At 51.5% G+C, this 24,768-nt stretch overlaps 1 protein-coding gene across 1 annotated transcript; it reads right to left on the bottom strand.

The window, feature by feature from the left end:
* Nucleotides 1-423: 423 nt before the first annotated feature.
* Nucleotides 424-5,856, bottom strand: ZFP36 (ZFP36 ring finger protein). The gene is made up of 2 exons (XM_070949869.1): nt 5,794-5,856; nt 424-3,624 (listed from the first exon to the last, which is right to left on the bottom strand). The coding sequence occupies exons 1-2, from the start codon at nt 5,827-5,829 to the stop codon at nt 2,620-2,622; spliced, it is 1,041 nt and encodes a 346-aa protein (XP_070805970.1). The 5' UTR covers nt 5,830-5,856; the 3' UTR covers nt 424-2,619.
* Nucleotides 5,857-24,768: the final 18,912 nt, after the last annotated feature.

Genomic DNA, 24,768 nt, shown 5'->3' with positions numbered 1-24,768 from the left:
GTTTGCCCAGTTTGGAGAGGGAGCAGGGGTGACATAATAACAGTATTCCAGTATCTCAGGGGCTGCCCCAAAGAAGAGGGGGCCAACTTATTTTCCAAAGCATGAGAAAGGAAGACAAGAAACAACGGATGGAAACTAATGAAGGAGAGAAGCAACCTGGAACTAAGGAGAAACTTCCTAAGAATGAGGACAATTAACCAGAACTGGTGGCTGCTTCATCACTCAAGTTTTTTAAGAAGAGACTGGATAGCTACTTGTCTGAAATGGTAGAGGGTCTCCCGCTTAAGCGGGGGGTTGGACTAGAAGACCTCCAAGATCCCTTCCCGCTCTTATTCTGTTTGATTGAAGTAGGAAATTATTTCTTAAGACCCCCTTCTGAACAAGCACAGACACACGAGCAGATAAGACTTTCTAATCCTCAGATTTATTATTAACTGAGTATTGGTTGCACCATTTATCTTTTGGAGATTCGGAGAAGGAGTAGCAAAGTCTCTTTTTCCAGCAGAGAAAAAAATGCTAGCATTTGGAACCATTTTAAAATTGTAGGACAATCTTGTTTGCTTCGTAGTTCACACACAAAAATATAGATATTATATATATACATACATATATATATATATTATTCTGGAATATTACAAAAAAAGATAAATACAATATAAAATTCTTTTCGAATAAATAGACTATAAATAGTTTGGTTTTGGTTATTGCCTTATTACATGGTAAACATTTGAGGATTTAAAAAAACAACAACACCCACCACAAAAATGACACGCAGGTGTGACCAGCATGGACATTGGCTTAGAAACAAAAGGCATCCTTCCTCCCCCTCCTTCCCTCCACCCCAACTCGTCTCCGTCAGTGCAAAATGTCTAATTTAACAGACGTTGAAGCAACAGGACACCATTTTCCGCGCTGTGGGTACTGGGCTTTGTGGTCACTAAAAAAAAAAAAAAAAACCTTCCTGCCAGTTTCATTCCTGATGCTGGCAGAGAACATTTGGACTCTATTTGGCCAGTCCCAAATCCTCCCATACCTGGGGACGAAGGAGCAGAATTCCCAGAGATTTAATTTAATGGAATTGAAGAGTGGGCTAAATATTTCCTTGGGTGACCGAGGAAGAAAGTACAAATTCTGGAATTTGTCAATTTGGAATATGGGAGAATGATCAGACATCCAGTTTGGTTCAGATCTGAGATTCCTATGGAACAGGGATGAGCAATTAAGGCCTGATTTTTGTTTTTGACCAATCCAAAATTAAGCTTAATATGAATTTCACCCATTGGAGCAAGGAGGTGGGTTGGAGACGCACGTCGATCGGGTTCAAAATTTCCAAAATGTCCAATTTCACACCTATGCAGCTGGCAGGGGAATTTGGGAGGAAACCACCTCTCTCTTGCCCCAAGAGGATGCAGAATTATGGGGGTTCAGAGCACCCCAAGGGGAAAACACTGCCATTATTTCAAAAACTCCAGTGAGCACAACATGGGGTGGGTTTTTTTAAAAAAAAGAAAGATAAAACTCAGCACCTCTCCTTAATTCTCAACCTATTCTTGCTGGAGGACTAGATAAGGAGAGAATATTCACAGTATATAAAGCATGATTTTTTTTTTCTAAAAAAAAAAAAAGATACATTAAGAGCTACCAGGATGTCATCTAAGTCTTATTTCCCGGGCTTGATCTGGCTTCTGTGGTGTGAGATTTTTTCCCCCTTCCTTTCTACTGGAGGAAAATTTGTAAAAAGAAGAAATAAAGCTGCTACATAGAAGTACACTTCCTCTTCTCCCTGGGACAGGTAATCTTTGGCGTAATGCTCAGGGTGTTTCTCCATCTCCCTCACTTGAAGATGGGTGGAGTTCTGGGAGTTGAAGTCCAACCACCTTCAAGGGACGAAGCTTGCAAACACCTGCTTAGAATAAAGAGGAAGGAAAACCACGGTTTGCACTTCTCTAGACTTTTCTAGGTGGGGATTCCTAAAAGGGAATCAATCTCCTTACCCTTGAACTTCTTAAGGGGAGGGGAGGGGGAAACGGAACTGGGGGGCTGAGGCTGATCCACCCCACTGCCCCTCTCAGCTCAGCCCAGCCAGGGGTTTTGTGCAAAACCAGAGAGAAAATTAAATTGACCCCCCCCCCATCTTGGTTTCCTGGCTCCCTGAAAGGTGATTTTTGAGATAGTTAAAAGACCCAGCTATCTGACTCCCCAACACACACACAGCCATAAGGCACTGCTGGGGAGGGGGAGAGAGAGGGTGGGTAAGGATTTGGCCCAGCCCTCTGCAGAGCTGCTCTCTCTGGTGTCCCCTTGCAGGCTCTGCTTAAGGCACCAAGTGATGAAAGGGAAACTTGAATGGGCTGGAACCCCGTTTGCTTTCTGGACCCCCATTTTCCCCCCAGGCCTCTTGAGGGCAGTAAGGCCGGCAGGTGGGAGGCAGGAACAGCCCCCCCCCCCAAAAAAAAAAAAAAAACAGGCAAGAGCAGGAGAAGGCCCGAAAAGCAGCTGGCATCAGTTCAGGCTGGGAGGGGGCAGACTTTGGGGTCCTCCCCCTCCGAAGGAATCTCATCCAGAGGGCGGCCCCCTCCGTGGCAATTGACAGCAAGCTTGAAACGTCCTGTCCGGCCCTCATTCCGAGACGGAAAGCCGATTGAAGATGGGCAGGCGGTGAGAGGTCCCCGCCGGCCCGCCGACGGGGTGCTGGTCGAAAACTGGGGAGTCGGAGCCACTGAGGCTGCTGGAGCTGCTGTAGCAGTCGGGGTCCGAGAGCGAGTTGGAGGAGGGGGTCCTGGGCATGGCCGACGGGGGCGTCCCGGGGGCGGCCGAGAAGTAGTCCCGGGGGCTCTGGAGCGAGCCGCCCGCCTTCCCGCAGCGGCAGGAGCAGCAGCCCCCGGTGGGGGGGCCCGGCAGCGAGTCCCTGAAGGAGGCCACCAGGGCGAGCGGGTCCAGGTTGAGGTGCTCGAAGGCGGGCGACAGGAGGTCGGTGGAGGTGGGCGGCGGCGAGGCGGAGGGTGCGCGGGCAAAGGAGGCTGGGTCGGGCAGGCCGGGCAGCGGGGAGGCGCGGCGGGCGGTGGGCACCCCAGAGAAGCTGAGGCTCTGCCGCAGGAGGTGCGGAGAGGCGCCCCCGCTGTGGCTGCCGAAGGCCTGCGCCTCCTCGGGGAAGTGGATGAAGTGGCAGCGGGAGCCGTAGGGACACTCGCCGTGCAGGTAGAACTTGTGGCACAGCTCCGTCTTGTACTTGGGGTGGCGGCTGACGGAGCGCAGCTCGGCCGAGCCGTGGGCGAACTGGCACTTGGCGCCGTACTTGCAGCGGCCGCTCTCACTGAAGGTGCGGCATAGCTCCGTCTTGTAGCGGGACGATGGGGTGGGCGCGCCGGGCTGCTTGAGCGGCGGGAAGCCGGGCGGCGGGGGCGGCAGCTGGTGGCCTTTGCCTTCGATCAGGCTGACCGAGCGGTCTGGGCGCAACGGGGGCCGCGGCTGCTCGCCCTGGGGGCTCCAGGGGCTGCGCAGGGGCCACAGCGCTGACTCCCCGCTGCCCGGCAGCGCCGCCTCGGAGGAGCAGGATGGGCGGCCGCAGGAGAAGGCGGATGCAGGTGTGTCCAGCTCTTCGCTCAGCGAGAGGTTGAGCAGGTTCTGCGGGGGGGAAAGAGAAGCGGGAAAGGTTAGGGACACCCTTGGCCAGGCAACCCGTCCACGAGGGCAGCGCAGAAGCCCCGGAGCTGCTGGAGGAAAGCGCCCCCCCCCCGTCGCCAAGCCTCGAGACCCCGGACCTTCCGAAGCCTTGGGGATCCCTCCCTCCCTGCCCCGCCCCCCTCTGGGTCGCCCGGGGGAGAGCAGGGTGTGGGCGTGTGACGTCAGCAGCCTTAAATAGCCCAGGGGGGCTGGGCCAGAGTTATTTTTAAAGAGACTTGTGGCGGCTGCTGGCCACTCCAGTCCCGAGAGAAAGGGGCGGGGGGGTCACGGGGGCATAAAAACTTCCACCTCCGACAGGCATGCCTACTGCTGGCCAAGGAGACGACCCCAGAGGGCTGCAAAGCCTTCCACACCTCTTGCGGGAAGAAGGCCGAGGGGTCAGAGAGCCCCGGCAAAACTCACCCAAGACCCCAGGCGACCCCCAAGAAACATTCTGGCCCCCCTCCCCCACCTTTAGGCAACCTAACAAAAATCGCTTTCCACCACCGAAGGCCAAACGGCTCACACCCCGCTCAAATAAGAAAACAGACTCATTGTTCAAAAATCCTGTTTCACAACAAAAGCTCCTTGCTGGGTGCTTTCCCACCTTACACAACGTGCAGGGGGTGGAAAAAGAAATACCCCCCCCCCCACCCACTGTGGCCATGCGAGCCAGTGCCGAAACCGAAAACATCTTGAACGCTAACCAACTTCCTGGAGAAAACCTGGTTTTTAAGGTTGTTGTTGTTATTATTATTATTATTATTTATTAAACTTCTCCCGAAGGACTCAGGGCGGTGTACGGCCATATTAAAACAAACATATACTCACAAAATTTAAAAACCATTTAAAATAAATCTATAAATTTGGCCCTTAAGTTAAAAGCTACAAACACCCAATTTAAAATTCAATTTTCAATTTTCTTTTTTTTTCTAAGGTTGCCTTGATTTATTTTTAAGCTGGCTTAGAAAAGCTGCCTGGTGCGTTTTGCCCCACAGCGCTATTTGTGGGGTGCAGTTCGAGGGAGAGCAACCCCCCCCCAAGCCAAAAATACCCGGATTTGACAGCTGGGACGAGACTCTCCAAGGCGAAGGAGGCGAGACCCCAACAGCTCGCAAAGGCTACAATTGCAGGAAGCTCTGCCATTTCTGCCCCCTTTCCTCGCCTCCTTCGCTGACCCCCAAGCTCTCGCCCCACAGCGGACCCCTCCTCTTTTACAGCAGGAGAGCAGCAGTTGACAGGCGATTCATATAGAACAGTGTTTCTCAACCTTGGAAGCTTGAAGATGGGTGGACTTCAACTCCCAGAATCCCCCAGCCAGCGCTGCTGGCTGGGGGATTCTGGGAGTTGAAGTCCACCCATCTTCAAGCTTCCAAGGTTGAGAAACACTGATATAGAAGCTTGGTCGTACAAGAGCCTTGGTAGTACAGTGGACTAAGCACCCTGTTATTAACACAGCTGCCTGCAATTACTGCTGGTTCGAATCTCGCCAAGGCTTGACTCAGCCTTCCATCCTTTCAAAGGTAGGTGAAATGAGGACCCAGTTTATTGGGGGCAATAAGCTGACTTTGTATAAATATACAAAAGGATGAAGGCTATTGCTTAGCGCATTGTAAGCCGCCCTGAGTCTCCGGAGAAGGGCGGCATATAAATCAAATTTTAAAAAAAACAAAAAAAGCAAAAGACGCCAGACTGGGGAGGGGTCTTGGCTGCCTTGTCCGGGCTCGGCGCTGGGGAGAGGCTGCGCCCGAGGTGGCCGCGTCGGGGCGGGGAGAAGCGGCAGCGACGTAATTCCTTGACCTAGAAAAAGAGCCGGGCGGCGCTTCCTGTTTTTCTCTTCCTCGGCCGGGGAGGAAGCGCCACGGGGCCCGTCCAAGGCCGCCCGTCTCCCTGCCCAGGAAGCAGAGCTCGGGCCCCGCCGCCCCATTCCCCACCTATCCGTTGCCAGGACGGCCCCCGCCCGCTAAAGCGGAGGACTACAAAGCCCGCGAGTCCCAGCCGACGCCCGCCCCGCGCCCCGCATTCCAGCGGCTCCTTCGAAGGGGCGGACAGGGGGGCTGGAAAGGTCCGACGGAGCTCCCGGTGGAAAGGCCAAAGCCGCCCCTCGGAGCCCGTCCGGTTGCCGCTCACCTGGTAGAGGTTCCGGACGTCCAGCATGGAGCTCATGGTGCCGCCTGGTCGTGCTCCGCTCAGCCAAAGCAGCCCCGGCAACTGAAGCGCGGCGGCCGTCGGGGCCCAGATATAACTCAGGCCACGCCCCCTCTCTGCTCCTCCCCCCTGGCGAGGGGCGCTGCCCTCCCCTCCCCTCCCTCCCCGCGCTGCCCCGCCCGACCGCTCGCAGGGCCGCCCTCCGCCGCCCCCCTCCTTTCGGGGCTTTCCCGACCAGCAGCTGGGAGGGGGCAGGGCGGTCGGAGGATTCCTGCCCTGGGGGGGCTCCATGACTCGAGGGTCGCCTGTAAAATAGGCTGCTAGCAAGTGGGGGGGGGGGGTTGCTGTCCGACCCAGACTCCTGAGTGGCCCAGAGGCATCCCGACCTGCCTGCCAGATGCGGCCTCCGACTCTTTTGGAGGTCCTGGAGGTGACCTGCCTGGGGTGAGGTTGCCAGGGTCCCTTGGGTCAGCCTCCCACCCAGCAGTTTAGGGTAGTCCTCGATTTATGACCACAATTGAGCCCAAAATACGCTAAGCAAGACAGTTTTTGTGAGTTTTGCTTCATTTTACGACCTTCACAATAGCTGGAAAAAAGGTCGTAAAATGGAGCAAAACTCAGTGAATCACTGCAGTTGTTCAGCTAGTAAGACGGTTGCTAAATGAATCTGGCTTCCCCACGGGCCTTGCTTGTCAGGAGGCCGCAAAAGGAGATCACATGATCCAGGGGCACAGCAACCGTCATAAATACATGCCAGTTGCCAAGCTTTCTGATTTTTGATCACGTGACTGTGAGGACATTGAAACAGTCATAAGTGTGAGTCATAAGTCACTTTTTTCAGTGCCCTTGTAATTCTGAACGGTCACTAAATGAATGTTAGTAAATTGAGGACTACCTCTAATGCTGGATGACAGGTTCACCCCCCAGGTGAACTATCCAAAGCTATCCAGTATCCTGACTTCCTTCTAGATATGCTGGCCCCCGTTTTTGGAACCCCTGTACACATCTGGGGAGAACTAGGTGGGAAGGTCACCTGTGAATCTGCACTCCCTCTTGAGATAGAGGAGGATAGAGAGGTAGATAGATGATAGATAGATAGATAGATAGATAGATAGATAGATAGATAGATGGATGATAGGTAGGTAGGTAATAGATATAGGTAGGTAGATAGATAGATGATAGATAGCAATAGGTAGGTAGTAGGTAGATAGATGCTGATAGGTAGATGATACAGAGAGAGAGAGAGATGATAGATAGATAGATAGATGGTAGGTAGGTAGATAGATCGATAGAGATAGCTAGCTAGCTAGATTAGATATAGCTAGATAGATTGACAGACAGACAGACAGATGACAGACAGATGGATGATAGGTAGTTAAGTAGATAGGTAGGCTGGTTGGTAGGCTGTAGTAGTAGCACCCACCCAAAGGCATTGAGTGCCACCTCCAGCAAAGATCAATGGGGCCAGGGTTATTGTCATTGGATTTTAAGACGGGTGGACTTCAACTCCCAGAATTCCCTGTAATGAACTTGAAGATGGGGTGGGGTGGGGGGGCTTCATCTCCCTTCAGCCTTTGGTGCCAGCCTTGCCAAGCGGTCGGTTTCAATGCCCAGAGGCAAATCCAGCCTTTCCCGAAAGTTACTGGCAGGACTTTCAGTTTTGAAACGCCTGCAGGTTTCTTTTGATTCCTTTTTCTCAGGTGACTTGAGATGATTCATGGCCTGATGGGTTCCCGTAAGTGTGGAACCAGAGTATCAAAATCTCATCCTCTCTGCTCGAGTTTGCACAACATTGCCCGTAAAAAAGGCGAGGCGAGCGGAACCCGACACGAGGGACGGATAGAAACAAAACAGGCCATCGATGGGTTTCCTATTTCTGGGTCAAAAACAGAGTGTTTGTTTGTGGTTTGTGATGGAATCGATGACTCCGCTTTCTCTATAACTTCTCAGCACGTTTGCGATGTTTTCTCACAACAGTGTGTGTGTTCAAGGAAGCAGAAAATATGACTCAACCTCATAGGTTGATGAGATAGGTTGTGCTGTCTGTCTGTCTGTCTGTCTCTCTCTCTCTCTCACACACACACACACACACCAATACACACCATTGTGGGCACCAATAACCGGGAGAGTATCACTCCATCTGCAATCAAGAAATAGTGAGTCAGATATTTGTGTAACAGTGAAACCTGCTTTAAATTAACTTTCAAGCAGTAAAACGGCCTGACTAGGAAGGCAGGAATCTGAGAAACTGAATGCCAGGTTTGTTTATTTGTTTATTTAAATAAAGCACCAGACTTGAAACCAGGAAGCTGTGAGTTCTAGTTCTGCTTCAGGCAGGGGAGCTCGCTCAGTGATTTGGAGCCAATCACCAGGAGACCAAGTTCCAGTCCTGCCTTAGGGAGGGAAGCTGGCTGGGTGGCTGAGTAATGACGTACAATGATTGTATAATATAATGTACCCTTGCCAATGTAAGCCCAACCTGGCCTTCTCCTCTAGGATTCAGGGAATTACTTGGAAAATGTTCTTTTTCCTTCTCCAACATACCATCCTCTTTACCTGCTCCTGGGCCTTTGCTCCTGGGCTGATTTCCCTCCCAAGAAGAGGACGAGGGAAGTCAGCCTGACAGTCTCAGCTGCCCCTCTGGGGTGCCCTCTGAGCCGGGCAAAACAAGTTCCTATATTTTCAAAGAGGAAGAAAATAATCCAGTTAGGCCTCGAGTTACGGCCATGATTGAGCCCAACACTTCTGTTGCTAAGTGAGATGTTTGTTAAGCGGGTTTTGCCCCATTTTACGCCTTTTCTTGCCACGGTTGTTAAGTGAATCTGGCTTCCCAGATTGACTTTGCTCGTCAGAAGGTTGCAAAAGGGAATCACGTGACCCCAGGACGCTGCAACCGTCATAAATACGAGTCAGTTGCCAAGCGTCTGAATTTCAATCACGTGACCCTGGGGCTGCTGCAACGGTCGTAAGTATGAAAAATGGTCATAAGTCCCTTTTTTCAGTGCTGTTGTAACTTCGAACGGTTACTAAGCAAACTGCTGTAAGTCAAGGACCATCTGTATGGCTTTCCCTGTTCTCCTGTAATTCTGCTTTTTCCAAAAGTCAACAGGACTTCCTTGTTTTATTTAGTTTTTCCCCCGGGAAAACGTTTGGCTTCTCAGCCGGGTTCTGAAGAGGCTCCTTGGGAGAGAAGCGAAAAAGGCGAGGAAGTCCAGTGGCTTTTTGGAAAAGCACCTGGAGAAGGAAGAACCTCCGCAGCCGTTTCCTTCCAGCCGGCCTGAAGGGGCCATGGCTGCCCACTTGCATCACCCCAATTCCTGGCAGAGAGCCTGCAGTGGGTTTTGCAGAGGCCCCACAGCACAAGAATGCTAGGAACCTGGCGGGCCAGGCCTCGGCCCAAGTGGGCAGGAGGAGACACGCCAGGGGGAGGGAGAAGAAGGAGGTGGGGGGTGGGGAGATGCCCTGAGATAGCAGAGAGAGGACAACAGATGAGAATAGCCTGGTAGAGCAGAGAATGCCCACTCTGGCCCACAGGAAACAAATGGAAATTGTGAATACCGGAGTTGGAAGGGACCTTGGAGGTCTTCTAGTCCAACCCCCTGCTCAAACAGGAGACCTGATGCTGGGGTGTGTGTGTGTGTGTGTGTGTCCAACTTGGCAACTTTAAGATTCATGGATTTCAATTCCCAGAAATCCACAGGTCTTAAAGTTGAGGAATTATGGGAGTCACAAGTCTTAAAGTTGCCAAGGTTGGACACCTCTTCCCTATGCCATTCCGGACAAATAGCTGTCCAATCTCTTCTTGAAGACCTTCACTAATGGAGCCCTCGCAACGTCTGGAAAGAAGCCGTTCCACTGATTCATTGTCCTCACTGTTGGGAAATTTCTCCTTAATTCTAGGCTGGATCTCCATAACTCCCTTCTGTTGTTGGGGGCAGAAGCCGTTGGGCAGCCTGGTGACCCCACTGACTTAGCTGAGTGATGGACCAGGCCTGGATATCTTACCCAGGAGCTGGCAGGCATCTCTGCTTCCGCTGTCTCTGAGTCATACCTTGAGCTAGAGGGGTGATTCACCCTGATAACTCTTCCCCATTCTGGAACTCCCTCCTGAATCACGACAGTTGAGATATCCTTCGAGCATTAAGGTTGTTATGGTTTCCTTTGTGTAAAAGGCCTGGAGGTTGATAGCATCATTCAGATTCAGGGATGGCCCAGAAGGGGACTTGCGGGGGGGGGGGGGCGCTGAGCTGATTGCACGGCGTGGAATGCAGAAAATCCCTGAAACTCATTTTCCACATGTGTTTGCGGGAAGAAGGGTGGTTGGTGGTGGATTGAGTGCCTGAAAAGAAACCATTTCTCTGAATCCAGTCAGAGCTGAAGAAGCTTCTTGGATGAGAAACGAAACGTCTTCAAAGAAAAACAAGAAAGTCCAGTTGCCTCTTGAAAAAAAGAAGCTCCTTTGGGACAACCAGGACCTGGATGACCGAGAATCTCCATAGACATTTCTCTGAAACAGTAGAAGGTCTCCTGGCTAGACATGAAGACCTCCAAGTCCCTTCCAACTCCATTTTTCTGTTAGCAAACCCATCAACCTCAGCCAACCCAATCCTACAGAGGTTGAAGTGACATGGTAGCAGCCTTCCAATATTCGAGGGGCTGCCCCAGATAAGAGGGGGTCCACCTACTCACCAAAGCGCCAGGGGACAGGACAAGAAGGAACAGATGGAAACTCGTCAAAGCTGGCTGGGGAATTCTGGGAATTGAAGTCCACACATCTTAAAGTAGCTGTGTTGGAAAAAACACTGATGGAAATTAAGAGGGTGGTTAGCACCAACCTACACCAGTCTTCCTTTGCAAGCAGAGAAGATCAAGAAGGTGTGATAAGCAGGGCAGGGCTTCTCGTGAAAGAAAAAAGGCAAAATAAGTTGGGGTGTGGCCTTCTAGGGAAGCTAGGTAGGTGGGGGAACAGGAGTGCAGAGATAACTTGGAAGAAGGCATGCACAGACACCAAATAAATGCTAACTTAGTCCAGGAAATAGGAACAGGTGAGAAAGAAACTCAAGCTAACACTACCGTGATTCTTTTAAGTATAAGAGCGGGGAAAGGAAGACTCCATTCTGGGATTACACCATAGAGTTCCAGCAGTTTGAGGGGCTTCCACAAAGGAGAGGGGGTCAACTCATTCTCCAAAGCACCTGAAGGCAGGACAAGAAGTGATGGATGGAAACTAATCAAGGAGAGAAGCAACCTGGAACTAAGGAGAAACTTCCTAACACACTTGAGGACAATCAATCAGTGGAACAGTTTTTCTCCAGAAGTTGTGGGGGCTCCACCACTGGAGGTTTTCAAGAGGAAATTGGGTAGACGTTTATCTGAAATGAGGTAGGGTCTCCTGGGGTTGGACTAGAAGACCTCCAAGTTCCCTTCCAGCTCTGATGTTCTGTATTCTGAGTTCACACAATGTTGGTTTTCTGACCTGGCTGGCCTACCTCGATGGGTTGACAAGTCCCCAGTATCCCTACAGGGAGTTCAGCCAAGTGGGCTGCAACCTGCCACCGACTTTGGTTCATCTTGAAAGAAGCGAAGCTTTTTTGAGTCTTGGTTCAGAAAAGCCCAGCCTAACCCTGGCTCCGGGGAAGTCGTTTTCCGTGACGGCTCTCCAGAGGGCCCTGGAGCCACGAGAGGTAAGCCCAGCTTGGGAAGGAGATGCCTTGTAGACAGGACGTCGAGGCTTGGTTGAAAAATCTCTGAGCCCCTTGGCCAACTGATTCAGGCTATTTTTAGGAAGCAACAAAGTTCAGTTGACTCAGAGGAGGAGCACGTGAGGCATTTCTCTACCAAACGGCAGATCCCGAAGCTGCGCTGGGCCGGAAGAGATGTGTGGGGGAGTCGCTTCTCCATGTCTGCTTCCTGAAACACGGCTTTCGGGGGCCAAAGAGAAGATGGCTGCTGCCTTGGGGAAGGCGGGGGGCTGTGCCATATGTGAAGCAGCGGTTGGAAAGGATCCCGGTGCAGTTGTCCAGCTTCCTTGTGAAGCAGAGTTCAAGGAGGTTGGGGGGGCGGGGGGAGTCTCTTGGGGCAGCCAGCCACCATTACAGCCAAAGACCATTAGGAAGAAGGATCAACATATTCCCTTTTCTTCTCTGTTGGGTCGAGGAGCTTCCTTAGGGCTTGGGTTATTCTCTACGCTGTTCCTGAGCCTTTCAGGGGCAGCCTGCTCCTGCAAAGCCAGAGGAACCGATCTGGACCACCTCTTTGGCTCTGGAGGGACATGCTTGGTTGGGCTTCCCAAGGCAGATCCTTTAGCGTTACAGAAAACTCGAAGGAGGCCAGAGGCTTTTCAGGTGGATTGAGCCATTTGTCTGTGTTTATCCCTGAAGAACATTGAATTTGGGGTCAGATTTTCTCTCAAGCTTTCATCTTGTGGGATGGGATATTTCATTCTCTGTCTCAGGTCCTGAATAACAGATTTCCTGCCTGGCTCAGGATTCCTTCCTTCCTTCCTTCCTTCCTTCCTTCCTTCCTTCCTTCCTTCCTTCCTTCCCTTCCTCTTTCTCTCTCTCTCTTTCTTTCTTTTCTTCCTGTCTTTTCCTTCTGTTGTCTCCTTTTTGCCCTCCTGCATCCTTCCTTCTCTTCCTTCCTTCCTTCTCTTCCTTCTCTTTCCTGTTTTCCTGCCTTCCTCAGCTCCACATTTCTTGATTCCTACCAGCAAGAAATTATAAGGGGCCCGTCTGGGGGGCCCCACCTTGAGGAAGGCAGGTTAGAGCCAACAGCTGGATCCAGAGGGGCACCCAAGGGAGGGGCAGCACAGGGTGCCTGGTGGGATTTCTCCAAGGGGCTGAGGAGGCTGAAAAGCGGACTGACGATCACGGAGGGTCATTTCCCCTGCCACGTTCCTAGGAAAGCCAATAAAAATATTGTATATACAGAGGAAGCCAGGCGTTTGAGCCTTCTCGGCATAGTTCTGGGGTGAATCAGAATCCTGCACACATCTGGCAAAAAAGAGCGGACTCATGGGAAGCGGAGAAGGGGAAATGGAGAGTGGAAAATCCTTACCCAGCAAAAAAAAAAAAAGAGAGAGAGGGAGGGAGGGAGGAGGGGACGATGTGAAGCCAGCTTCTCTGCCCACACTTGTCCGTGTGCTGAGCCTAAAAGAGGCCATTGTTTGAGAAAACAAGAAACCACAAAAAAGCCACAGTTCAGCTCTGGAAGAAGGAAATTGAGATGCCAGCCACACTCTGAAGGGGGCTGGAGGTTACTCCCATTCAGGCGTTCTTTCTTCCAAAGGGCATTTGGAGAAATATGGGGCAATCTCCAAGGCCGGAGAAGTCAATAAAGAACGGCTGAGAAAAGAGGGCTGAGCAAGTTCCCTTTAGGACAGACGCTCTTCGTTGGGGGGCTTGGGACTTGAAGACCCCTGAGATACCCTCCCAGCTGATCGTAGTACCCCAGTGGGTCCTTGGGGCTCTCTGAGCTTGTTTTCATGCAGATGTTTCATTACCAAAGTAGGCAACATCATCAGTGCTAGAGGAGAGGGGGGTTTGTGGAGGGGAGGAGAAGGGGAGGAAGGTTATAGGGCCCTTGGGACTCTCTGAGCTTCCTTGTTTTCATGCAGACGCTTCATTACCCACCTAGGCAACATCATCAGTGCTAGTAAGGAGGGTGGTTTGCTCTCAAGTTTATGTTCTGGTGTCTTGCCCCCCCCTCTCTCTCTCTCTGTGTGTGTGTGTAGGTGTGTAGGTGTGGGTGTCTTAGAGATTCTTCGGTTGGGCTGTTTGCTGTTGGCTTCTTGGGCAGTTTCTTGACTGGGCTATTTTTTACCTCTGGAGTGTTGGTCTGATGTTAACCTTGGAGTTAATCTATGCTGATCTGGGTGCCAATTGCTGGTGGATTCCACCCTCCACAAAGGATTCCAGAGAGATTGTTGGTCTCCACGGGAGATCTTTCTCGCTCTGCTATGAAACACCCACGGGAAGGCCCGACTCTCGCTTAGAAATGTCTTAAGGATTGGCCCATTTCATGGCTGCTGCTCTTTGAGGGTCTTCAGAAGACTTTTTATGAACTCAAGGGGAAAGTCAGACTCACTTAACAACCGTGTTACTAATTTAACAACTGCAGTGATGTGGCAAAAAATGTCATAAAACAGGACACAATTTGCTTAACAAGTTTCTCACTTAGCAGCATAAATCTGGGGCTCAATGGTGGTCATAAGTCGAGGACTACCTCGTAAGCAATAAACCTTAACCGGGACTTAACCTGCTGGGCTGATTCTTCACGCCTGGCATAGCAGCTGCCAGCAGCCAGGGAGAGTGGGTGTGTTGCTAACACAACTGCGAGCACGGGGGGTCACGTTCCCCTTCCCTCCAGCTGGGCCACCCCCCCCCCCGAATCTCAGCCTTGTGAAAATAAGGTCGGTCTCCGAACGGGGCTTTCCCAAACGCTTCACAAGCACATTTCTGCCCCCATCACCCTCGCAACCAGCCAAGCGCCCGAGAGGGAAAGGGCTCCGGAGCCATTACAGGTGACTTAAAAAGCAGCAGAAGCCAAACCACAAACCTCAAGCTTTTTCCCCCTGAACTGAATGGGTGGGCAGGGGAAGCTGTATTTTCCTGGCCCCTCCAAGCCCACCCACCCACGCAGGCCTCCGCTTCCCCCTCCCCTTCTCCTCTTTCGGTGCCTTCGGTGCAAAGGTGAAGCCTTGGCTGGTTTTTCCAACGTCACCCAGAAGAGCTTCGCTCTTAACCTTAAATAGACTTGCTTGCAACAAGGCTTTTGAGACAAACGAGGAGGTGTATCCAGAGCTTCCTTTCAAAAAAGAAGAAGACGACGACGTAACTGGTGCAGGAAAGTGGGCAGCGGAGCAGAACTATGGTTTGTGGGGAAGGGAAGGGAAGGGGGAGCTATTGGTGGCGTGGAGACCCTCCCTCATGGCCCCATGGGCCATGTGGACTTTAAGCTGGAGGTCAGGAGTTCCTTTGCCCGTCCCAACTCAGAAGAGAGAAGAGCTTTAATCTGAATTTTTCTCTGGTTGAAATAATTCCCTCCAGAGATACATTTGCTAATCACGACAAGAGATTTCGTCTGCAGGGAAGAAAGGGTGAAATGCCCCCAGACAGCTGTTAAGTGAGTTTTGCCCCGTTTTACGACCTTCCTTGCAACAGGAAGGCAGTTTCTCTAAGGAGAAATTTCCTAACAGTGAGGAAAAGGAGGGCCATATGGGCTCCAGAAGTTGTGAGTGCTCCAACACTAGAGGGGTTTTTAAAGAAGAGTTTGGACAACCCTTTGTCTGAAGTGGTCTAGAGTTTCCTGCCTGAGCAAGGGGTTGGACTAGACGACCTCCAAGGTCCCCTCCAACTCTGTGGTTCTGAAGAAGAGGCCAAGCTTCGTATTTTTTGAGGCTGGTTCTCATCTTCCCTCGCGGTTCAGGGCAATTACACAACCAGGTTACTCTGCGGTTCCTGGCTGGAAGCTCTGGGGATGGTCCAGTTTGGCCGACCTCCAAATATGGCTGAGCTCAGCTCTTGAGAGACGCCCTGACTTGGCCAGAAACCGTCTCCTGCACGGGCCGTTTGGCCCAGCTGTGGAGGAGTGACTTTCGGGAAAAACCGAGAAGAATGCGCTAAATCCGGAGCATCTGGCCACTAAAATCAGGCCTGACTTTGGGGTTGTGTGAAGCAGAGAGAGATGGAAAAGGAAGGGGGGGGGGAGGAGGGTTTTTCGGGGGTCTGGAAAGAGGGAGAGTTTTCTCTCGGGAAACCTGGATGCAGGAGGCAGAGAAGGTCCCCCGTTTTGATGGTCATAGCAGATCATCGGCCAAAGGGGCAGAAAAGGATCACTTCAAATCCACCTGGTCCCAAAAACGAGACTGAAGTGTCCACAGGCTAAAAAATAAAAAAGCTATAAAGCTGCCAATATTCTCTTCTGTCGATAATTAAAGATTAAACAAACGAGCCATTTAAAGCTCATTGATTACAGGTAGTCCTTGAATTATGACCGCAACGGAACTCCAAAGTTTTGTTGTTAAGGGAGACAGTCACTAAGTGAGTTTTGCCCCACCTTTCTTGCCACAGTGGTTAAAGGGGTCACTGCAGTTGTTCAGTGAGTTAACAGAGTTTAACAGATTAACAGAGTTGGAAGGGACCTTGTCGGTCATCTAGTCCAACCCCCCCCCGCCCAAGAGTTACATGGTTGTTAAGTGAATCTGGCTTCCCCATTGACTTGGCTGGTCAGAAGGGGTGTGTATGTCACGTGATCCCCCAGACCCTGCAACTGTCATAAATATGAGTCAATTGCCAACCGTGTGAATTTTGATCACAAGATCCTATGGATGTTGCAATGGTCGTTAAGTGTGAAAAACGGCCGTAAGTCACATTGTTCAGTGCCGTTGTAATGACTTCATTAAATGAACTGTTGTAAGTCGAAGGCTGCCTGAATTTGTTGGAAAGCTCAGTGCTGACCCGCCAGGCCAATGGTTTTCAACCTTGGCTACTTTAAGACTTCAACTCCCAGAATTCCCCAGCCAGCGCATGCCCTTAGATTTATAGACCGCTTCACAGGGCTTTCCAGCTCTCTCTAAGCGGCTAACAGAGTCAGCCTGTTGCCCCCAACAATCTGGGTCCTCCTTTTACCCACCTCGGAAGGACCGAAGGCTGAGTCAACCTTGAGCCTGGTGAGATTTGAACTGCCAAATTGCAGGCAGCAGAAGCAGCCTGCAGAACTGCACTCTAACCACTGTGCCACCGTGGCACGTTGCATGCAGAACTGCACCCCATGGCAGAGGCCTTCCCAAGTCGCAGACACTGCCAGTTCCTCCTGACCCGGGGGCAGAGACAGGCACCAATGGCCCCCGCCCGTCTTGCAATCGATCCTGGTGCTTTATCTCGCCATCCCGATCGGAACTCGCCCAGAGAGGCGTCAGGGCAGGCCGGGAGCTGGTTGCAAACACCTGGCAAGGTGGCAGCTGGGCGCTCCAGAATGTGCCCAGAACCAGGAAGTGGCGCCTCTCCTCCGCCCACCAAGGTGCCCCGGGGGGGGGGGGGGGGTTGGCAGCCAGTCAGGCTTTCGCTGTGACACTTCCCTGGCCAGACAATGTGGGACCTCCCTTGGGGAAATCCATGGGTGGCCTCACACGATGGCCATGTTACCCAATGGGCGGATCAGCCAGGCCTGGAAGGGATCCAGGGATCACCAAAAGAATCCCTGCCAGTTCTCCCTGGTAGAGATATTTCCCACATCAAACACCTGCCTGCCCAGCCTTTTTGGAAGAAGACTCGGCCGCCCTAGTGCCTCCGTGGCGGCCAAATGTTCAGGCAGGGTCTCCTCTGCTTTAGCCAAGGGCAGAGCCTCCAGGCGGAGAGGCAGTCTACCCCCGTGTCAGAGGTTAGAGGGAAGCTACTCCAATGCGGTTGGAAAATACCGAGTGGCCTGCCCTGAGGATGAGTGGCCTGTTCCTGGGCTCTCCCCTTCCTCGGGGGATGCAAAAGGACAGAGACCAGCGAAGCCGTGAAGCCCACTTGGGAGCCGGTCTTAAAACCCACATGGAGCAGGCTGTGGAGGGGCACCTGCTCTTCAAACGAAAATTAAGGCGGTCTCTGTGCTGGCAGACGTTTCAGGACGGGGACAGGGCGGAAGGGAAACTGCTCTCCATGCAACAACACGCAAGGCTGGACTTTGGAAGGTGTGACGGTGTGTTGTGCAGCCTCTGGATCAGAGGGCGAGGTTGCGGCTGCTTTCTCGGAAAGGGGATTCCTGGCAACGATGAGTCATGCCAGCGCCGCAGGGTCCTTGTGGCGGTCAGAAGGGGCCACGTCCAGCCTGGGAGCATCCCGGGATGACCCCCCCACACACATTGGAAACCGGGGTGCAACGGACTCCTCCCGGGCTGGGCCTGAAAAGTGGAGTCTCTCTGCTTCCTTCGTACGACTCACAAGCGTTTGTTTAGCGACCGTTCAAAGTTACGATGGCCCTGAAAAATGTGACTCATGGCTGTTTTACGACCTTTGCAGCGTCCCCGCCATCACGTGATCAGAATTCGGACGCTGGGCAATTGACTCATATTTGTGACGGTCACAGCGTCCTGGGGTTCTGTGATCATCTATTTGCAGGGGTCTCCAACCTTGGCCACTTTAAGGTTTCTGGACTTCAACTCCCAGAGTTCCTCAGCCAGCTTTGCTTTGCTTTGCCTTTGCTTTGCTTTGCTTTGCTGGCTGAGGAACTCTGGGAGTTGAAGTCCAGAAGTCTCAAGGTAGCCAAGGTTGGAGACCTCCTGATCTCTTGCATCCATCTGATAAGCAAAACCAACAGGGAACCCGGATTCACTTAACAACCGGGTTACAATTTAACAACAGTAGTGATTCACTTAACAACCGTGACAAGAAAGGTTGTAAAATAGGCAAAATTCACTTCTGTCTCACTTAGCAAAGAAATTTGGGATTCAATTTGCAGCTGTCAGTGGAGGATGCTCTCTTTTCTAGCCAGAACTGGATCTAACCCACATTCTGTCATGACTGGGGCTCCTCTGAGCATGCGCAGAGTGCCACTGTTCTATGGCCCAAGGTGGGTGGGTTGAGCCGAAGAGGAAGCCCCCAGCCCCTGGGAGTCCTCTGGCTGCGGGCAGAAGCGAGGGCCCCGTTTCTCCTGGGGCCACAGGCAGCCCTGCCAGGCTGGCTACCTGGTGATGACTTGGCAGAAGCCGCGGTTGCCCGGCAACACGGTGAGTGTGTGGCGCGTGTGTTTGTGCCTCTGAAGGAGTGCGAGTGTGTTTGCCTTTTGGGGCAGCGGGGAGCATGTGAGCCTGATGTCAGCCGTCACGTGAAGAAGGAACGGCTCCTCCGCCTTCAGCCTTTATGTAACGCGGGGCTGCCCAAAGGCTTCCAGGAAGAACCCGGCTTAGCGTCGCGTCGCTTTGCCGGTGCTGCTGGGGGCGACAGGGATCTCCCCGGCCTCTGGGCACGGCTGCCATTCCGACACGGTCTGCTCCCAGGCCCGGCTGGCCCCGTTCCCCATCAGCCATGGGTCTCTTGGCCGGAGCATGAGGGGCTGAGACCTCCCCCCGGGCTCCTCATTTACTCAACCCCCACAACTGCAGGGCAAAAAGCACTGGCACTCTGTACATGCTCAGAGGAACCTTCACCCACCCACCCCCAATCCTCCCGCACATTCCAAATGGAGCATGGGGAAAACCCATCAAAGGCAGGGAATCCCTGCTGGTCTTAGGATGCTTCCCCCTCCCCCAAAAATGGGGAGGGGCAACTGCTGTGGCAGAACCCGGTAAAGTCGGCCTGGCAAAGCTCTCCCGGGAAGACGTGCCAAGTGCCAGGCTGTATGGCTTACCCAGCAACTGATTTCGAAATCCCCGGGATTGAGTGGGCGAGGGGTGAGGCCAGGCTGTCGTTCCGCAATGCGGAGGGGCGGGCAATTTTAACATGCTCAGAAGCCATGCGCATTATGCCCTGGAGTCAGGGGTTTCCAACCTTGGCAACGTTAAGCCTGGCGGACTTCAACTCCCAGCTTTGCTGGCTAGGGAATTATGGGAGTTGAAGTCTTCCAGGCTTAAAGTTGCCAAGGTTAGGTTCCAAACTCGATTGCAGAAAATACGACTTCAGCTACAGAGTGGTCAATGCCTGGAATGCACCACCTGACTCTGTAGTTTCTTCCCCAAACCCCCAAAACTTTAACCTTAGACTGTCTACTGTTGAGCTCACCCCATTCCTAAGCGGTCTGTAAGGGGCGGGCATAAGCGCCCCAGCGTGCCTTCCGTCCCTGTCCTAATATTCCTGTTTACTTACTCTTTTCATGTATTCAAATTATGTTTATGCTTTTACCTGTTATCTTATATATGCTTGACAAAATAAACAAATAAATAAAGTAAAAAAAGGATTGGAGACCCCTGCCCTGGACAGCCTCTTCCTTGCCCTCCATTTGGTTCTTGGCGCAAGAGAGGCAGCTGCTTCTTGTCTTTTGGGGGGAAAAGGGCAACCAGGAGAAGCATGACCAGGGCTCAGGATCCCTAGACTGTCACAGCCGCTTCTGAGCAGGTGCAGAGTGCCTTTCCCGTCAGTCCCTGCCTTGACCTCACTTTAGACTGAGCAATCGATCCAATCTTGATTAAGGTCATAAACCGGCACAGGAAGAATAAAATGGAAACAGTTCATAGTTTACAAAACTAAAAAGAATATAAAACACCCGAAGTTAAAAAAACTGAAATATATAGGTAAAAGTACAGGTACTCCTTGTTTTACAGCAGTTCGTTTAGTGACCATTCAAAGTTACTAGGACACTGAAAAAAGGTGACTTACAACCGTTTTTCATATTTATGACCGTTGCAGCGTCCTCTTGGTCACAGTGATCAAAATTCGGATGCTTGGCAACTGACTCATATTTATAACGGTTAGAGAGCCCCAGGGTCGTGTGATCCCTCTTGCGACCTTCTGACGAGCAAAGTCAATGAGGAAGCCAGACTCACTTAACAACCATGTTATTAATGACAGTGATTCACTTAACAACGGAGGCAAGAAAGATCGTAAAATGGGACAAAAACTCACTTAACCCCTATCTCGCTTAACAACAAAAATGTTGGTTGAATTGTGTTTGTAAAACGAGGACTGCCTACATCCCTTGGGGAATCTTTCCACAAAGCCTGGGGGGGGAGGGGGGGCTGTTTGTGTCTTTGCACAGCACGTCCAGTCCAGGATGGCTTTCACAAGGCTGGACAAGCTTTGCAAGGACCGCAGGGCCGTTTCTGGACAGGGGCTGGGCTGGGCTGGCTTGGAGCCCGGGGATGACTCACCCCTCCTCCTCCTCCTCCTCCTCCTCGGACTGTTTCCTCCACTGACGTGACTCAAACAGATTCCGGCTGAGAATCTGAGCCCAGGCTGAATGCCAGCAAAGGGTTAATGGCCGGCCTGCCTGCCTGCCAGGGGATTTTGCTGGGAGAACAAACAGTGAGGTCATTGTGTACAGAGGCTCAGGTGAGGTGTTTACCTGCGGCAGGAGAGGGGGAGGGAAAATATCCCAAGGCAGGGAGGGGACTTGGTTCCTTGCAGGGTTTTGGGATGGTGCACTTGGGGGTCACTTGGCTGAGCACCCCCTTGGGGGATGCTCCAACACTGGAGGTCTTGAAGAAGATTAGGATATAGAATAACAGAGTTGGAAGGGGCCTTGGAGGTCTTCTAGTCCAACCCCCTGCTTCGGCAGGAAACCCTACACCATTTCAGACCAATGGTTATCCAACGTCTTCTTAAAAACTTCCAGTGTTGGAACATTCACAGCTTCTGGAGTCAAGTTGTTCCACTGGTTAATTGTTCTGTCAGGAAATTTCTCTTTTGTTCAGAGAACCATTCGGCTGGAGAACTATTTCTCTGAAATGTTGTAGGACAAGGGTGCCCAACTTGGGAATGTTAAGACTTGTAGACTTCAACTCCTAGAATTCCCCAGCCACCTCTGCTTCCAAGGTTGGACACCCCTGATTTAGGGGTTCCCCTGGTGGAGCAGGAGAAGAATTCTGTAGAGCAGGGGTCTCCAACCTTGGCCAGTTTAAGCCTGGAGAACTTTAACTCCCAGAATTCCCCAGCCAGCAAAGCTGTAGAGGACTTACAGCCTGGGCTCATGAGGGAGAAGATTTAGTTAACTGAGTTGGAAGGGACCTTGGAGGTCTTCTAGTCCACCCCTCTGGTGGAGGGTTGACTGGTGGAGTCTGTGGTGGTGGGCCTTTCAGGTTTGTGCCTGGGCTCCATGGTGTGGTCGTAAGTCGAGGACTGACTGTATTTGTTGCTGGCACCGCCGTCAAGGAAGGGAGCAGCCTCGGGTGCGACTGGTTTTTCAGGCGCCATGAGTAACTCTCGAGAGAGAGTCAGTAAAGATTATGTGAAAAGTCGCTTAGGCAGCAAAGAGTTGACCTTGGAACAGGGAGGCCCACTTAACGCCCACGCAAGCGCACAAGCTCCCTGAAAGGATCCAGACAAGTTTTCCCAATCAAGGGAATTTACTCCGGGACACTCCCAGTAGCAAAAGGACATGAACTCACTGACACGGCAAACCATCGACTGTGTAAGTCGGTGGTGGGGACTCCGGAAGTCAAAGGAGGCCGCTCCTGAAACTTCCCAAATTTTGAAATGAAAACTTTTCTGTTTCTGGGCCTCCTTGAGGGGTGGGTGGGAGTCCAGAGGCCCCCCTAATCCGGGGTGTGTCTGTCTGTCTGTCAGACAGAGTAAACCTGATGTAGCGTTGGGCTCTAGGGAATCACATCACACAGGGACTGCTACAGGTAGCCGTCGACTTACAACAATTCAACAGCGCTGAAAAATCGGAGTTGTGAATGGCTTCCACATTTACGACTGTCGCAGCCTCTCCGTGGTCCCGCAATCAAAATTCAGGCTCTTGGTGATGGACTCGTATTTATGACGGTCGCAGGGTCCCCGACTCCCCGGGGTCACGTGATCCCCTTTTGCGACCTTCTGACAAGCAAAGTCAATGGGGAAGCCGGATTCACTTAACAACCATGTTAATAATTTAACAACTGCAGTGATTCAGCTAACCAATATGGTAAAAAAGTTGTAAAATGGGGCTAAACTCACTTAACCAATTTCTCATTTAATAACGTAAGTTTTGGGGCTCAATGATGGTCGTAAATCCAATAGCCCAATATCCAAGAGCCCTTTATTTATTGTACTTCTCGTGTTTTGTTGTTTTATTCTTCTTTACAGCTTTTGCCTTTTGTTTATAAGCTTCCTCTAAACTGCTTAATAAGCAAACAGACGTGTCTCCTTTGTCATGTAAAGGCAGACGTGTCTGACGTGTCGCCAGCTGAGCCAGGGCTTCCACGCATCATTCCAAGCAGCCTGACTACGCAGGAGAAACTGCGTCTTTAGCCCCACATCCCCCCCAAAAATCCCCAACTTCCCAAATCCCCCCTGTCCTCCGAGAAAACCACAGTTTCAAGTCTGAGCAAATCCGATCTATATTAAGCACAGCACATGGTCAGGTCTTTTGCTGGGCCCCGGCGGCCCCCTCCGTCTCATGTGGAAATGAAATCTGGAATGGAGGAAGGAGGAGAGTCGGGGGTCGTGAGGAATGTCTCCGTGGGGACGCAGCGCCAAGGACCCCACAGTCCTCCTCCTCCTCCCTACACACTGCACTCCCTCCTAGCACTGATGATGTTACCTAGTTTGGCAAGAAAACAATGGAGCTCAGGGAGCACCCAGGAGTCCACGTGAGATTCAGCTCAGCGGGAGAGCCATGCGCTGGCCGAGCACTTGCTGGCTTTAATTGTTGTCAGCCGCCCAGATTGATTTCCCTGAGATGGGTGGTTACCTATTTAATGGTTGGTAATTTTAATGTTGATGTGTTTTTTTTTTTTTACATTTATGTTATTATGGCATTGTAAGCTGCCCACTTTGGCTAGTGAAACGGGCGGCATATGCATTAAATAAATAAATAAATAAATAAATAAATAAATAAATAAATAAATAAATAAATAAATAAATAAATAAATACAATTCAAATACTTGTGTGCATGCATCAAATAAGCAGCCCAGGGGTTTGAGGTACCCCTTTTTTCTGGGATTAGGGGAAGAGCCATAAATTCAGGGGTCAGCCAGGATAAAAACTGGGTTTCAATTGATTAACCTCTGATCAGTGCAATGATATAATCCTTCGATCCTCTACTCCTGCTTAATTTCTCCTCTTTGATCAGGTTGAAAATGCTACTTGGGGTCCAGGTGTTTAGAGGGGGACAGCAACCATGCCTTCTGCAGGGGCAAATTGCTTGGAGGGTTTTTGAAGTGAGGCTTTTAAAAAAAAAACAATGTTATGACATGGTGGGGGGCTGAATCCCCAGGGGGTGGGCCCCAAACTCTGCTTTTGATCCTGCCCCACTAGGTGAGGAAGGGGATCTGGGCTGCCTCCTCCGCTATGCAATTATACAGACTCCTCAACTTATAACCAAACAACACATTTTTGTTGCTGAGCGAGACATTCGTTAAGTTAATTTTGTCTTATTTTACGACCTTTCTGGCCACAATTGTTAAGATAATCAATGCAGTTGTTAAGTTAGTAACCTGGTCGTTAAGTGAATCTGGCTTCCCCGTGGACTTGGCTTGTCAGAAGGTCGCAAGAGGGGATCATGTGTCCCCTGGACACTGCGACCTTCATAAGTACATGCCAGTTGCCAAGCCTCTGAATTTCGATCACGTGACCACAGAGGTGCAACGACGGTCATAAGTGTGAAAAACGCTCGTAAGTCCCTTTTTTCCGTGCCATTGTAACTCTGAACAGTCACTAAGTGAACTGTTGTAAGCTCCCTGTATTGCTTTTAATTCTGCCAGAGCCCAAGAGGGCAGTTTTTTAAAGGCTTTGGGGTGTAAGACAGAACGAAGAGCAAAATTAGGTTTCTCTTTGGGGGGGGGGAGAAAAAGCAGGACTAAGAAGCCATGGAATTTCTGGGAAGGAGAGAAGGGGAGAGGCTGGGGGTGGGAGTGGGTGGGTGGGTTCCACCCCGGGGACCCCATTGTGTTCGGCAGGGGAGGTGCGTGCCTTTTTCCCGGGCGCTGAGCCTCTGCCAGGAATCCAGGAATCCTCCCAGGCAGGACGAAGCTTCAAAGGAGGAGAAGCAGCTGGGGAATTCCCTGGCAGGCTGCTCTGCAACTGATGGAAAAACCCTTTTGCTGCCGGAGGGGAGAGGTGAGCTGGGCTCCCGGCAGGGTGAAAAGGGTGGGGAATATTTGGAGGGGATTGCCTGGGCAGCCCGTGGCAAGGAGGCTTTGTGTTTGTGTCACGTGCCTGTCTGGAAGGGAGAAAAACTCCCAGCAGCTGAAACGGCAAGTTCCCACTCCAGCCTCTCGCCCTTCAGACTGAGCCAAATAGGAGAAAAGGGAGCTTTTCCTGGAAAAGGTGGGCCCGGAAGGAATCCTGGCTTGCTTCACCTAGCCGGGTTTATCTGGAATCATAACTTTATTGTCA

Source organism: Pituophis catenifer, unplaced genomic scaffold, assembly GCF_029215685.1.
Source record: "Pituophis catenifer annectens isolate HBS135680 unplaced genomic scaffold, rPitCat1.0.hap2 SCAF_9, whole genome shotgun sequence".
NCBI classification, from domain to species: Eukaryota; Metazoa; Chordata; class Lepidosauria; order Squamata; family Colubridae; genus Pituophis; species Pituophis catenifer.
Note: the sequence above shows the minus strand (reverse complement) of the source record. Positions and strands in the feature narration are given on the sequence as shown.

What these genes read in the sequence shown, in the direction of transcription:
- ZFP36 (XM_070949869.1), bottom strand. Translation starts at nt 5,829, where the DNA reads ATGAGCTCCATGCTGGACGTCCGGAACCTCTACCAG. An exon ending in ACGTCCGGAACCTCTACCAG is followed by an intron (nt 3,625 to 5,793) that starts GTGAGCGGCAAC and finishes TCCCCCCCGCAG; the next exon opens with AACCTGCTCAACCTCTCGCT.